The sequence below is a fragment of the Argiope bruennichi genome, chromosome 6 (assembly GCF_947563725.1).
Source record: "Argiope bruennichi chromosome 6, qqArgBrue1.1, whole genome shotgun sequence".
Lineage (NCBI taxonomy): Eukaryota > Metazoa > Arthropoda > Arachnida > Araneae > Araneidae > Argiope > Argiope bruennichi.
Genome location: NC_079156.1, coordinates 134493806 through 134509764, shown reverse-complemented (window position 1 = coordinate 134509764; position 15959 = coordinate 134493806). Strand labels below are relative to the sequence as shown.

The 15959-nt window shown below is 33.0% G+C and overlaps 1 protein-coding gene across 6 annotated transcripts in view; it reads left to right on the top strand.

Moving 5' to 3' along the window:
- Window positions 1-13512, top strand: part of LOC129971409 (rhotekin-2-like) — a 112985-nt gene extending 99473 nt beyond the window's left edge. For all 6 annotated transcript variants that reach the window (XM_056085155.1, XM_056085156.1, XM_056085154.1 and 3 more), the window contains exons 4-11: window positions 626-800; window positions 3253-3406; window positions 4525-4550; window positions 5925-6126; window positions 7712-7837; window positions 9521-9686; window positions 11765-11881; window positions 12800-13512. In XM_056085155.1, coding sequence (XP_055941130.1) covers window positions 626-800; window positions 3253-3406; window positions 4525-4550; window positions 5925-6126; window positions 7712-7837; window positions 9521-9686; window positions 11765-11881; window positions 12800-13008 — 1175 coding nt within the window. In that variant the 3' untranslated portion in view covers window positions 13009-13512. The remainder of the gene's footprint in view (window positions 1-625; window positions 801-3252; window positions 3407-4524; window positions 4551-5924; window positions 6127-7711; window positions 7838-9520; window positions 9687-11764; window positions 11882-12799) is intronic.
- Window positions 13513-15959: the final 2447 nt, after the last annotated feature.

Here is a 15959-nt window from a genome sequence, read left to right as displayed (position 1 = left end):
ACTAATCATTTTTAATTAATCGATCTGTTCATGATGAATCTGAGAAAATTTTGTTGAAAACTTCTTGAGATATTATGTAAATTATGAAAAATATTATTTAGTACCCATAAGGTTTAAATGCTCAGCAACTCTGTTTTCAGTACTCTTATTGAAAATAGATGCTTCATTTCAGTAAATATATATATATATATATATATATATATATATATATATATATATATATATATATATATATATATATATATATATATATATATATATATTGCAGTTTAATCATTTCCATAAAGCATAAATTCTACGGGAGCTAACAGAAAATTAGAGAAATACATATTACGTTATGGCTGAAGGCTTTTATAATATTATGAATGAATTATATGACTATTAAAATTTGAAGCTTTAAAATATTTTAATGAAGAAGCAATTAAAATGGGAGTTCCATAAAATATTTAATTATTAAAATTTTAACGTGCATTAAGATTGGCGAACCGGCTGGTCGCCAAAGGCGGCTAGTATATAATATGTCGCTTTGTAAAACATCGCAATTAAGTGAATAGTAAATGATTAAAGAGAAATATATAGATAAAGAAATGGTTCTCCCTTATGACTGACTTTCTTTTTCTTTTAGATATCCGAATGCCTTTGATCTGGAAGGACAGCGACCATTTCAAGAACCGGGGCGATTACCGGCGCTTTGCTGTGTTCTGCCTGCTGAAAGTCGGCACCGAAGTATTCGACACAGCGATGATCAATAACGTGGATCGAAGTATGACGGATATCGCATTTGAGGACGTCATTACGTTGTATGTATTTGTTGCAAGTTAACTGTCGTAATTTAAAAAAAAATAATTTTATTATTTTTAATTTATTATTTATATGAAGCCAGAAGCATGCTCAGATTTCAAACCAGTTTCTTACATACTGCTTTCTTTAACATTTGCACATATATATGAAATACAAGATTCAGAAGATAAAAACATGATACAAATTAAATTAATTCATTTAAGGTTTTGATATTAATTTGAAATTGACGAGAAAGATAATTTTTATATTCTTAGGCGATAGTTTAAGTTATCCAATCCATAATCGATTGTTATGAAACCACGAAATTCACCGTTGAAGTTTAAAAGAAGAAAGAGATAGTTGGCAACGCCTCTATAGCATGTATAAATTCAAACTTTTGCCAGCTTTCCTCATTTGGAATGGGAAACTAAAAAGTTTCTGTGCCATCCATTCAAACTGAAACTTTCGATAATGGATTGCTTCGAAAAATAAATCTAGCGAAGTCGTAGTTCGGTTTTCAGAATATGAGTGGCTTCGACAAAAAAAATCTAAGTGACAGAGTAATTGTATTTAGAGCATATATATAATGAAATAAATTTTTATGCACCTTAAAATTGATTCTTTCCCAGACCACTTAATTTTAAAATAAAAATCTTCTAACTTAATGAAAATATAAAAGCATTTCTGCTTTTCTCTAATACAGTGGTTCTCAACCAACCGTCACACGTAATCAGCGAGACATGTTCGACAGTCCATATAAAAAAGCTGCCTAATGGATATGGATTTTAAGAACGATGTTTTTTTGAACAAGATGGGACGAATATATTGAACTGTCAGGTGTGGAATTAAAATTTCATTTATAATAATTATTATTGGAATATGATACAGAATAATTTTCACAACCTATGCATGTTTAAATGCGGAAAATTAATTTTTACGAATTTGAACTTCATCACATGAACAATTCCAGTTCTGGAATGGTTCTCTCTGCCGGTGCGCGCGCACCGTTAATCAGTATGTTTTAATTCTTGGCTGAGATTTAGGATATCTAATTCTGAAAATTGAAAGAAAGGTTGTAAGAAAGTGAGTATCTTGTGTTCTTTATGTGAGAATTTATTATTATAAATGTTTTATTGTCCGTCTTTTCTGAAGTGTGATATTTTAGCTGGTAAATGCACTATAATAGTGCCACAAAATGTATTTATAGTATCCTTTTTTTCAAAGAAGGATTCCTGGATCTCCTTTTGCCCGAGGATATATCATGTCCTTCCAAAAATTCGTCCCTCACGCAGGAGGGCTTCATACTTTGTTCAATTTCTGGCCTGCAGATTCTAGGAGTTGGAAACTACTTATCTAATGAGTGGACCGAATTTTCTCTTTTCTTAATATTGAAAATATTGTACCTAAAGAAGTACAATGGACTAGTAATTTGTTACAAAATAAATAGATTAATAATAAATAAGTTGATACCAATCTTTAGCAGGAATTCCTTCACAAGCTCGTCAGTTTCCGAATTAGATTGCCCTTCTTTGCACAAATGTGCAAATAAATTTTAAATTTACTCACAATCTGCAACATGATTGATTGATCGGCCGTTTTTCTGGAATTCTAGCGTATGTTTTCACTCAAGTAAAGTTGATCTAATTTCAAGTTAAAAAAATATTTTCTTTAATATCTGAAATGATAATGAACCTATTCAAAGAAGAAGGAAAAGTACCAAAATTAGAAAAATTCCCCATTTAAAAAAAAAATTTATTCCATTATGAAAGGACTATCCGGCTGCAATATGAGTTGGAAACTACTCAGCCTGAAAAACGGAATTAGAATGACTTAGGCTTAAAAAACACAAGAATACGGGAATTGAGATAATTGCTTTACTTTATACGTAAATTCTATTACCGTGTCTTGTTTAAGTTTTCATTCTGTTGAATTTTTGGCATTGTTAGCAAATGCCAAAGATACTGATTCTTTTGAAATGCGTTATACTATAGTTCATAATATCGAAGATTATTTTATTGAAATTTTTCGATATATATATATATATATATATATATATATATATATATATATATATATATATATATATATATATATATATATATATATATATATATATATATATATATATATATATATATATATATATATATATATATATATATATATATATATATATATATATATATATATATATATATATATATATATATATAATATTGCTATCTGTATATTTTTTATTATAAGAATTTTTTTAAAGAATAATTTGCAAAATGCTGATTTTAAAAGGTTAAATGAATATCGACAAAATATATTTGTATTAAATTAAAGGAATAAAATAAATTCAGAAGAACTATACTATCAGTCATAACCTCACCTGCTACCTAAATTCTGCTGTTAGTGCAATGCATTTCTCATATTTCTTTCAGTCTGTCTTCCTCTGCTCTCATTTAATCGTAATTCATTCTTTGACAGCAACAACGTACCGCAGGATTTCGAATTCCGTCTTGAAGTTTACAGTCACGTCTTGCAGGAAGATCTGTCAATCGCCAGTGCTTCTAACAAGCTCAAGAAAAAGATATCGTATTCAGTCAGCAGAGCCATAGGAAAAAGGATGTCAGATAATTTTGTAAGTATGCAAACCTTTTCAAATACCCTAGAGCTGCTTTGAAACGGGACGGTAATATGACTAAACTAAGTTAAACGGACTAACTAAACTGAGGGGACGTCATGGAAATCAAATGTTATGTGTTATTTCTTAAAAATTAACTACGATGAGGGTGCAGAATTAAATAAAAAAAAACTATGTTTCGGGTGCAGTTATATCTTGCCTCTAATGAAGATTGGATGTGAAAAATCATATTATGTATATTCACTTCGCCATGCCAGTATTCATCTTATCGGTAACCTTTACATGTTTTTGTTTAAGTTTTCTTAGCAGATGCCATTCTGTGTCCCATATTTAATGATATCAAATATTTGCCATGTTGCACGATGTTGATCTGGTCACCTGAATATGGCACTGGTCTCACTTAATGACTGCAATATTTACGCATTTACTGTCGCATTTGCGATTGCGGATGATTTATATATTCATGGACACTTCATGTTATTAATTGGCAGATTCTACAAGACACACTACTCGGAAGAAAATTTATTCCAAACGAGAACCAGCGAATTAATTAAGCCAAACACCATATCATCCAATTACACTTATTTTTTGTCCAAAATAGCCTTAATTTTTTGCATCTGAGTATTGAATTAATATATTTCGCCGTATGTAAAGGAATACTTAGGTGCCATTTGTCACATAAAGCAAATCCCTTAATCTTAATCTTTCTCAAATCATGAGGGAGGCTGCAGTAACCTGGTGGTAAGGTCTCGGCTTCGAAATGGAAAGGTTTTCGGGCTCGAAACCCAATTCCACCGAAGAACCGTCTTGTAAGCGGGTCTGGTGCGCTTAAATAACTTGGGGCCAAACTTTCTCCTTCTGATGTGACGTGGAGGTTTGGAGAGGGGATGTGCCAGCCCTGGTGTCGTCCTTGAAATCTGACCACGGTTCAAAATCACGTGGTCCGTCTCAAATTAGCTCTAGCGTAATTTTAAAACTGGGCATTAATATAACTGAACTAAACTCCACAAATCATGACTGAAAGTGAGTCCATTTAATAAAAATTGATTATGTAATTAGTAATAATGTAAATAAAATGATCGGCAAATTGTTTCATTGACGATTTTCTATTTCAGAGAGAAGATGGGAATACAAAAAACGGGTAAGTATATATTCAAAATATTTTTTTGTAAAGCGCGCTTCTTTCGTAAATTGATAGCTTTGTAGAAAATTGCATTTATTGAATTAGAAGTTGTTTTAATATGTATTCTGTCGTTACTTTATATTAATTATAATAAGTTTTACAAATGTTTAAATAGTTCTTTTTTTTTCTTTTTCTTTTTTTTTTTTACAATTTCAAAACAATTATAATTTCTAAAAGTTTATTCTAAAATAAAAAAATTTATAAGCTAGATAATATCTAAAAATTACGATATGAGAAACAAAACCGGCATGCACGATTCAAAACTTGTTCATAATGAGCCTACAGCTACCAAATTTGACGCGTAGCTACTTCTTGAGTAATAAGTGCTCAATAAGAATGAATTTTTTCAAAATATTGTTTAAATTTTTAGTTAAGATGAATCGAAATGAAACTAACTTTTCCCTTCAGAAAAGATTATCTCTTTCAAGTCATTTACACCGGTTTAAAATTTAAAAAAAATAATAATAATTGCTTTTCAGTTGTGCTCATTTTATTTCCTAGGTTTTTTTTTAATTCTAATTTTTTTTAAAATTAAGTATATTGTGTTACAGCTCTTTTTATTGTTTTATTTACTATGTTTATACACACGTATGTTGCTACGATATATATATATATATATATATATATATATATATATATATATATATATATATATATATATATTTACTTTCTCGTAGACAAAGTTTAGAGAAATCTATTGCTGTCGTCTAAAAAGTCGAACAAAGTTAATTCAGAAACGCTTTGAGCTAGGTGGATGAAACTTGGCATAGGGTCTTTACACCAAATTTGTAAATTTGAGCAAATATAGAGGAAAACTCCATTGAGAAGAAGTCTACCTGCCCAGTTGTTCGAATATAAGTTAACATGATAGTTACAGAAGGAAGAAAGCTAAGTAGATAAAAGTCGGCACTTAACATCTTCATTGTAGACACGTATCAAATGTTGAGCCAAATCCAACGCGAGGTTGGCGTTTAGTCGGTCTGTACTCACAGAAGCATGTAAAACGCAATAATATATCAAATTTGATATATGATTTTGTGACTTCAATTGTAGTTTTGTATCGAATTCTGATTTCAATCGGTGAGAAAAACAAGAAGAAGAAGGAAAAAAAAAAAAAAAAAAAAACGCATTAAAACATAAAATCACCTTTAGTGAAGAGTATACGAGAAAGTTTTGAAGAGACCACTCCCACCAGCTGTGCATTATCTATAATTAACAGTAATATTTTTAAAAGAAAACAAAGACAGACGGATCGAGCCTTAAACATTATCATGCTATTATGTTTCGAACTTGTAGTTCGAATGACTTTTAATTATTTTTTTTTATCTACAGCTATTCTGACTTCGAACTAGTTGCCCATGCCAAACTTAACCTGTCCGATGCCAATTCGCGCATCAAAACTTACGATCTTGTAATGGAAACTACAGATAAACATAACCAGTTACCTCTCTTCGGGCATTTTTGTTGCCGTCTTGCTGTGCAGCCCAAGTGCATGGTGGAAGAAGTATACTCAGGGTATTTAAGTCTAGTCCAAGTGAGTATTCTGTGTTTTGATTCCAAGTCAACGGAAAACATCTGTGTTTGTTGACTTTACTGAAAACACATGTATTCCGAACTAAATGAAAACCATATCCTGTTCTTGATATAATAGTGTCTCAAAATCATAGAGCGAACTTTAAAGATAGATCAAGCTTACAGGAACTTATCAGTTTTGCTATAGTATTTATCGGAAGCGCTGAAAGAGATCCCCAAAAGGTGACTTTGTCACTGAATTAAGTTAGAGAAAAGGACAAACCTAATAAAATCTACTACACAGATTTATCATAGACTAACTATTCCGACCCGGTCGATGGCACGTAGAAAAATTTGAATGACCGGACCGAAGCTATAGCAACACTGGCGGGAACTGTGGTTGAGTCCTCATTCCGTTCAAGGTACAACCCTTTCCTAAGGAAGTATGTCCCGTCATCGATGGCAGGTAGCCAACCCCCACCTTTTCCTATACCCACAAGGGTGGCGAGAACCAGCCATCATACCGGGAGCTTCTCATCCTCAATAACGAGGTGCTCCCCTTGGGAAACATCACAGGTTTAAAAGCATTCAAATTTGCCATAGCACAACAATACATTTCCATGATTTCAGGTTGCATAGAGTGTGACAAATACGATGATATCAGCAACAAATCGCTTGAATAATTTAAGTATATATTCAAGAGACTTGCTCTTTGAAGCAATAGGACTGTGATGGCCTGGTGACTTCAGGCTGGAAGACCCAGGTTTGAAACTCGGTTTTAATTATAACAGTCATGTATACGAGCTTCTGTATATCTGACATCATGTGTTTAATATCCTTCTGTTGGTGTGTTGCGGAAATATGGAGCGGTGACTCCAGCTCAGATGTCGTCCTCAACATTTGACCGGAGTTCAAAATCTCAAAACCTATTATAAAATACTTCTCTTGTTTGCTTTTAAACGGGACATTATTAATAATTAAACCGAAATATGAAACGATACGCTTCTCCTGTTATTATTTATGAAGTTGCTCTGTTGTTCTATTGCACATTCGCGTTTCATTAACCGTTTCACTACTGACCTGGTCAAACGGGTCGTGAAAATTTTATACCGATGGACTTGTTTCTGTCTCAAATGAGGAGTGCATGATATCAAACGATTGCTTGCTTTACAGGATGCCAAGGATGGCAGAAATTAGTCCGCCAGTATAGAATTTGCACAGTGGGTTGCGCCAGGATAGTAACGAAAGGGTTCATTCTTCGTTGAGCAATTTATCTATCGTATCATTTTCTTTTATTTAATTCAGATAAAGAGCCACTTGTAGATCACCCCTCCCTTTACGTTTCCGATTCTATGTTCCATTCCATTGTGTATGCTTGACAGGCCTTTAAAGATTGTCTCATGATTGTGAAAATCACTTCAATAAATTTTTATTGTTTTTCTTATTAAACTATGTAAATGAGATAAAAATTAAATTTTAAAAATGTTCGAATGTAGCACATGAAAGGTGGTGCTTATTACTACATACAATTTAAAACATTATTAGTATTTAGTCCAGAGAAATATAAAATTAGTTTTTTATATGTGCTGCTATTTGTCTTTGTTTAGCAAATCGGGAACATAACTGGTTCCCGAAGAATGTTATGCTCTCTGAAAAACTTCACTCTCTCCATGTGGTCCAATTTCGCCGATGTCCATAGTTCAAATCCTGATGTGGTTATACCAATCAAAACGGTATGTTGTTTTTGTAATTTATAATTAAAAATTAGAAAGAAATTTATAATGTTTCAGATGAAATAATTTTTTGCAATATAAAATCTTAAAATTTTCTTTTTCTTTTTTTTTTCTTTTGATTTTATAAAAGAAATCCATATAAGCTCATTTTTGTTGTTGTTGTTGTTGTTGTTGTATTTGTAACATTTTTAATTCAATTTAAGTTGGAATGAAAGCAAAATAAATATTAACGAAAAATGTTTTAAATTAATGTTCTATTTGTATGTAAGAGAAATAAATATTAACGAAGTCACATTATTAAATTCCTATGAGATACTAAACAAAAAACGAAATCAACTTTTATAGAAATAACGTTTAGTTACATCTGCATGAACTCTAATGACAGCTTACGTTTTTTAGTTCATCTTATCACCATGGAGCCTTATAACATCAAGCGAAATGGTGCCCCAGAAACTGCGAACTTAAGGCTAAATTTCCGATGCCATATTAATATTTTTCTTGTTTATTTTTGAAACGGAGCAGATTTCATTTAATCAAATCACTGATTCTATATATACTTTTATCTGAAGAGAACAAACCTCCTGCTCTCTCTGAACACTCAGGGTTCCCTGGATACCCTGCTGCTGATGCTCTTGCACCTTAGAAAGGAATTGAAGTTTTGAGATTTGGGCAGGAATCATGTTGAATCTTTGCACAGATGGTGTCCGTGTTTCTTGCAGAAACTCTCAGATTTCTTTATGATGAGATACATACTCGTTTTTCCAAGGTTGCTACTGCAAATTGTTTCTAGGATCATTTTTATGAATAGGGCCGCAGTGGCCTAGTGGTAAGGTCTCGACTTCGGAATCGGAGGTATTCAAATTTGAGACCCGATCCTATCGAAGAACCGTCGTGTAAGCGGGTCTGGTGCTCGTTAAATCCGTCGGGGCCAAACGTTCTCAAGCTAGTGTGGTGCGGTAGTTTGGAGAAAGGGGTGGGGTGCCAGCTCAGGTGTCGCCCTCGTCATCTGACCGTGGTTCAAAATGACGAGGTCAGTTCCGAAATAGCCCTAGTGTTGCATTAAAACGGGACGTTAATATAACTAAATTAAATTAAACATTTTTATGAATACAATCTTTCATTCACGTAAGATTTACCTGGTAGGAAAATCAAGATATTCACTGGATTGATTGGCCAACCAGAAATCTTTACCTAAATCCTGCAAAATATATCTGCAATGCTTATGGGAGACTAAGCACTGCTACTACTTCATCAATCCAGTGCAATCCATGATTAAAAATAAAAACGTTGCTGAACATGGTATCGAATTATAATCTTCTTCAGTATCCAGTTTTGTTCATACTTTGTATATATTCTTCATGGCTGTAAGAGAGGAGCGTACATGTTGCATATTAATCAATTCCTTTTCGATATGCTAATTACCTTCGTTAACTCAAACATACGATCGTGTTTGAGCACCATAACTGCTGCATCGTTATTTTATGTATTATTTGTATCAGCCTATGTCTATACCTAATTTCATTCAGATAGTTTTGAAGATAACCGACCAAACGTGTGAATTAATTTTGAAAAATAGAAAAGTGTATAGGATTCACTTCTCATGACTCGGTATTCTATTACTGTAAACATTTTCTGGCGTTTTAATTTCTTTTCCCGTGTAAATTGCATTATGTCTTCTTCCAGGGTACCAAAGTGACCCCTAGCTCCAAGGCCATCTCCTACCCTAGGTTCAGTTTTAGGGTGGAGTATACTGATGACGATGAAACGAAAGAGCACCTCCTGGCCGCAGATTCCCCGATCCAGCTGAGCGAGTGGCTCAACCACATCTCCCAACACATCAAGGATTATGGTAGAGGGAATCTTTCCGCCTACTCTCAATAATATTTTCACTCCGTAATGTACTTATTGTGTTTTTCTCTTTCTGTGACAGGCTGGGCACACACATGGACGAATTTCTTTCACATATTTTTTTTTTATCTTTTTGATAAAATCTCTGCTATTTTATTTCCCTTTGCACTCGTGCCAGCGCGACAGCTTGGCGACTATTTTGCTATAAAGAACGCCTACCGGTGAAATTAGCTTTCATTCTTCGTTTTGAATAATGATCATTTTTAATTGAATCTACAAAAATGGAAACTGAATTGGCAAACTTGATCGGGAAGCAGTTATTCATCTTGCGAGTTCTCTTTGAAATCAAAGCAACAAGAAAGCGACAAAGATAAAATAATTCTGATACAAAAATGCCCATGTTCACCTGGCCTTATAAGTTTGGACGATCTTTGAAATTGCTGACTAACCTTCATAGTTTCCAAACAGATAAACGCACCGAAACCTCTTTAGTCCCGAGTTTTTCAATCGTTTGTTTGTCATTCTGTCTTCGTCCCGGTTCATTTCTGTTGGTTTTAATTTAAAAAATAATCTTTATAACAAGTATTCGATGCATCATCACATACTCAGAAGATTCAACACATCGATGCTTTCTATTCAAATAAGAATGTTCGCATTTTTCTTCCCCGCCCCCTCGGCATTATAGAGTTGTTAATCCAAAGAGTGAGTCATGCCAGAAGACTCGAAGTATTCTTATATGATAATCTATTTATGACTGTTCACATTATTGCATCGTAAGGAAATGTGGTTGCGTTGATAATTCGTTGGACTGCATTTGAAGCTTTTATCTACAACATATCTATTTCATTTTATTACTTTTTTCATTTAATTAAAAAAGTAAGCACTCTAGAAAACTGCAAATCTTGGCAGGTTCTCACGTTCCGAGTGAAGGAGTAAAAATCCTTTATGTTTACTAAATTCTTTCAGAGACACTAAGTGACACCTGTCATCCTTTACTAAGTTTGCACCTGTCAAAGAAATCCCTATCAGAAATTCATACTGAAAACCATTGAAGGAAAAATTTCGGTCTCCTTTGCTCTTCCGCTCGTGTGTCGCGATGTAGACTGATGTATTTTTTACCTCTTTTTTGGTGCCGGTGTCCTGGCATAGGAGTAGCGCGTCTTCCTTGTGATCTGGGCGTCCCAGTTCGCGCATGGTTGTTCTTCTTCTATGTTCTGTCTGTGAGGTGTGTGAATGTGCCCCCCTGTAAAAAGGGGTTATGCAAGCGAATGTGACGTATGAAGTAGCTAAGTCGCTACTCAAAAAACAAGAGACGCTCACTCGCCTTAAATCGCTGACAGATAACTGTCAGCGGACTTGTAAAGTGCCCTAAGTCGCCACAACCTCTTTTTTGTATGTATAAATTATGTCTAAGAATGGAATAAATCAAAGTTTAAAATTTTCAAAAGTTTCTTCTTCTTGGCCACGCAACTACTAATATATATATATATATATATATATATATATATATATATATATATATATATATATATATATATATATATATATGCGTAATTTAGGATAGAAAAATTACGCATAAAAATTTGAATAGAATATTAGATGATAGAATTAATAGAAATAAGATAGAAATAATAATGAAATAGAATATTATAATGAGAGAAAAATTCAACTATATTTAGTATGACATTACGAGTTTCAATACCTGAATGATGTTGAAATGAATGAAAACCTGTATAAATGAAATGGAAAGATAATTTGTATGTTGTGGAGATTAAATTATTGATTAGATTTCCTTCACATTTTGCTGATATAGTGAATGAAGCATGAGGTAAATCTTAGTGAAGATTTTCTAAAACCATTTTTAATTAAAATTATTAAGATTATTTTTAAAAATTATTTATTATTAATTAATAATTTTTATTAATTAAAAACTGAGTTTCCATATGTGCTAGTCTTTTTTAATGCTAATGAATAAAAGTTTTACAGAGATTTCAAATCTGAATTTATAGTCTTATTTTCTCATGTTAATACTACAGTCTGTGGTTCGTGAGTCATTATTTCATTTTTCTTTATCCGCAGAACTGTGGAAGCCGGCATCCGAATCTCTGATGGAAATTTCATCGCCAGGCGTCTGTAGAAATTCCCAGTTCATCAGACATCGGAACAGTTCGTTGTACGATGAAACGCCATTCCTTGGTAAGTACATTAAAATGATGTTCATTTATCCTCCTGCGAATAACAATAAACACGTTTCTTGATTTTAAAAATGCGGAAAAATTGTCCAATCGTAATCGGTATTTATTGCTATATGTGTTAGTTTCTAAAGAAGCAGAAAATTTAAATTAAATTATCACACAAATTTGTGCATTACTATTCTGAATATATTTCTTTTAAGCAAATAACTTCGCCGTGTGTGCTCTACCGGCATATTTTTCTGTGTATATTTTATTTATATATTATGCTGGCTTCAGATAGACAATATGATGTCCCATTATATCAAAATCTGAGTCATACACGTTCTTTCTGCATTCAGGAATCCAAAATTGATCGGGATTTCAAAACTCTCGTGAGCCAGCTAATTCTAATATAAGACAGCAAAGTTACCTTAGAACAAAAATAATAATAATAATAATAATAATAACATCGACAAACTCTAGAAGATAAAGATAATTTTTAGATTAAAAATTCCATAACTAAATAAATCTTAACAAAAAAAAGATAAATCAAAGAAGAAAAAAATCAATAAAGACAAAAAATAATAATATAAAAGAAAAGAAAAAAACTTAATAATAGTCAATAAAAAAACTAATGCATAAAACATAATAGTGGGAGGAAAACAAAAGAGAACCGTGAAAAAAAAAAAGAAGAAAGGAAACAAGCATGATATTAATTCAATAATACAAGACAGTCCAATCTTTCCAAGCAGAATGACAAACGATAGCGACATTCTTACGGCCTTTGGTTGTTTTTTTTTTTTTTTTTTCTTTTAAATGCTCTGAACATGGATACTCTATTCCCAAATATATATCCGCCTAAATTGATTTTTTTTCATAAAATTCTCATCAAATATCACTATTGTGTGTCATTTTTCAACTTTATTTATCTTATTTGCAGATGATGGAGAAACGTCCAGCGGTAGTTACGGCAGCAGTTCGACCATCTACGGTAAGAATGGCCACCGAGTGTCCACACCTCCCTTCTGCTCCTGGTCGTCCAGCTCGTCGTCCACCAACAGTTCCCTGGAGTACCAGCCCCACCCTACTTCCAGAACGCTGTACAGGAAATCTGTCAGTGCTTACTTCCCTTCCTTCTTTCACTCCTAAGGCGATGAGAGACCACCTGTTGTTACTGCAGGAAGAGGAAAACCCTAGTCATTCCACATAGGACTGCGACTGCACTTCGCGGCAGTCAGATACGAAAAGAAAGAAAGGAAATGTAGCATGAGAAAAAGGAATGAAGGATTTTAATGCAACTGGAAATGTGCAGTTGAGCGATGAATTATGTGATTGTGAATTCATTCCTTTGAGAAAAAACGGGAATGAAGGATTTGGATAAAATAGCAAGTGTGCAATCGAAAAATGTGATCCTAAATTCATTTTTCATGTCTGAAACGGAACCTTCCAGAGAACCTCAATATCCGCCTCCGTTCGAAAGATAAAGTGATGCTGCGAGTTTCATAGTACAAGCATGTCAAATTATCGGGCTCGTGTGGGCCAAATAAACAAAGTTTGAGTTGATATAGTGTCGCAGAATTTTTATTTTTTATTTTTACGGAAATGGAAATTTATTTCAAAAAGTATTGTATCAATAAAGAATGGTAAAATGAATGGTGTCGTACTGGTATTTGTCATTTCTTATCTGCAATTATCACACATATTTGAAACTTCCTAATGACACATCCTATCTGAGCCATTTATTAAATGACTTTTGAATTTTAAATTACTTTTCTTCACTGAATTGCAAATTTAATATTAAAAAATCAGTCATTTCATGAACGAGTCAGACTCGTCATTGTATGTGGAAGGGTTAACGAAATGATATATGCTAGATATAGCAGCACGTCCAGATAGATATAGAGACCCAAAAGTGATTCCCCGGCCAAAATTTGATCCCCCCCCCAAACCCCCAGCTGCCATCAGAGGTTCGCAAATGTAAATGGGATGACAATTTTTGCACAGCCTCATCATATTTCTCTAAAAAAAACTCATTAAGATTTTGTATCCACGGCGCTCCGCAAGCCAGATGTCCGAGGCATCTATACTCAGGGATGGATTTAGGGACTTAGCAATCCTAGGCCGAGAGCACTATGAGGTCTCACTTTTAACAAACGGGTCGATTTTTTTTCTCTCCTTTAGCCATTGGAGTGTAAAATTTAACCAACACTTAGTAACTAACATCTTACGTGAGTAAAATTTACTCTATTTCCTATTATAACAGCATATGTATATCTGAAGCCCAGATGTCGTTCTCATCATCTGATTACGGTTCAAAATTACGAGATTCATAACAAAATTCAGTCATTCATCACAAAGTTGCATTAACAGGGCGGAAATATAACAATGAATTCCACCCTTCATCTCTACATCACTGTATTCTCAATGACATATAAGTAATTTCTACCGTCAATAAAGTATTCAAAATATGAAAGAAAAAAAAAATGTATGTAATTTTTATTTCCAAATTTAGTTGTGAAATTCGAGCATACTATTTTTATTTAGTTCTTAAACTTGAAATACATTCTCGAATCTGATCAAAGCGGTTTTACAGGAACTTCATTTATAATTTATTATAATACAAATTTTAAAAGATTCTGCTTTGATTATGAAACAATTAATAAATAAAACTTTAACTCCAGAATGAAAAGAAGGCCGCTGTATCATTGTGGTAAGGTGATGGCTCCTGACCTGGATTGTTCTGTCGAGACCCGCTTTCACCAAAAAACCGCCAGGTTAGCGTGTCTAGTATACGTTAAATCTGTCGAGATCAAATGTTCTACCTTCGGTTTGGAGCGAGGCTGCCAGCTTAAATGTCGTCTTCGTCATCTGACCGCGGTTCAAAATCACAAGATCCATTCCAAAATAATTCTGGTGTTCACTAAAACGGTACGATAATATAACTAAACTAAACTTTAGATTCAAACGTCCTGAATTCTAGGCTATTTACACACTGATATGAGTTTATAAATTCAATAATACTAAACAAAAATAATTAAGAAAAGACCACGTTGAATTAATTACCAAAATCCAAAACCATGTTGAATCATCATATTAAAAATCATGTCGAGTTAATCATCATATTGAAAATCATGTTAAATTGTCAGATTGAAAACCATGCTGAAATTTATTTTTAATCAATGCGTTCATTATTTGTCTCATGACTTTAAACCAAGTACAGTCTTGTGAGTACAATAAGTATATTTCTTACACAAGTCTCAATTTCATTAGATTAATCTGCCGTAATTATAATGTGTATATAACCACAAATGGAATAAAAAAATTCAGGCATTAAAACATTATTAAACATTTAACTTTGATATTTTGTATTAATATATATACAGTAGACTCCCGATTATCCGCGGGCGGATTATCCGCGCCTGCCGCACTAAGTGTTTGTTTTTGCTTCCAAGCAAAGAGAAAATGCTTCCAAAGCAAGAAGCAAACACAAATGACTGATTTCTTCAAAAAGGTGTCGTTTTACAGTTATGCTTTTGTAATTACATAATACATTGCAGTATTAAAACAGTACATATGTATTCATTTTTCTGTGTATCCTTGACGCCTTTCTAAGTACAAAGCACTTTTCTATTTTCATTAACAAAATGCATTTTAGGTGAGTTTTGAGTGATATACTAAAATATTAACCGTTAGTTAAACATTTCCTGCTGTTTATTTTACGTTTTATTGTACATAAAACGATTTTTCAAAGTTGGAATGACTGTTTTCTCTTTTGCTATACCGGTTTTTAGCTTTTTTCGGATTATCCGCGATTTTTGTTATCCGCGGCGGCCGTGCCACCCAATTCCGCGGATAATCGGGAGTGTACTGTATGTGTAAAACATTTTTTTAGCAGTTGCGTGGCAGAAGAGAAGGCACTTTCGAATTTTTTACTCGATTTATTCCATAATGGAAGTCAAAATTTATGTATAAGAAAGAGTGGTAGGAATTACGTCAGTTCACTCGCGGTACTAGAGCTAAAAAAAAACCGAAATTTTTCGCCGCGTATCGATTTAGGTAAAGCAATTTAGGTATATTTAAAAGAATGTTGCAAACTAGTA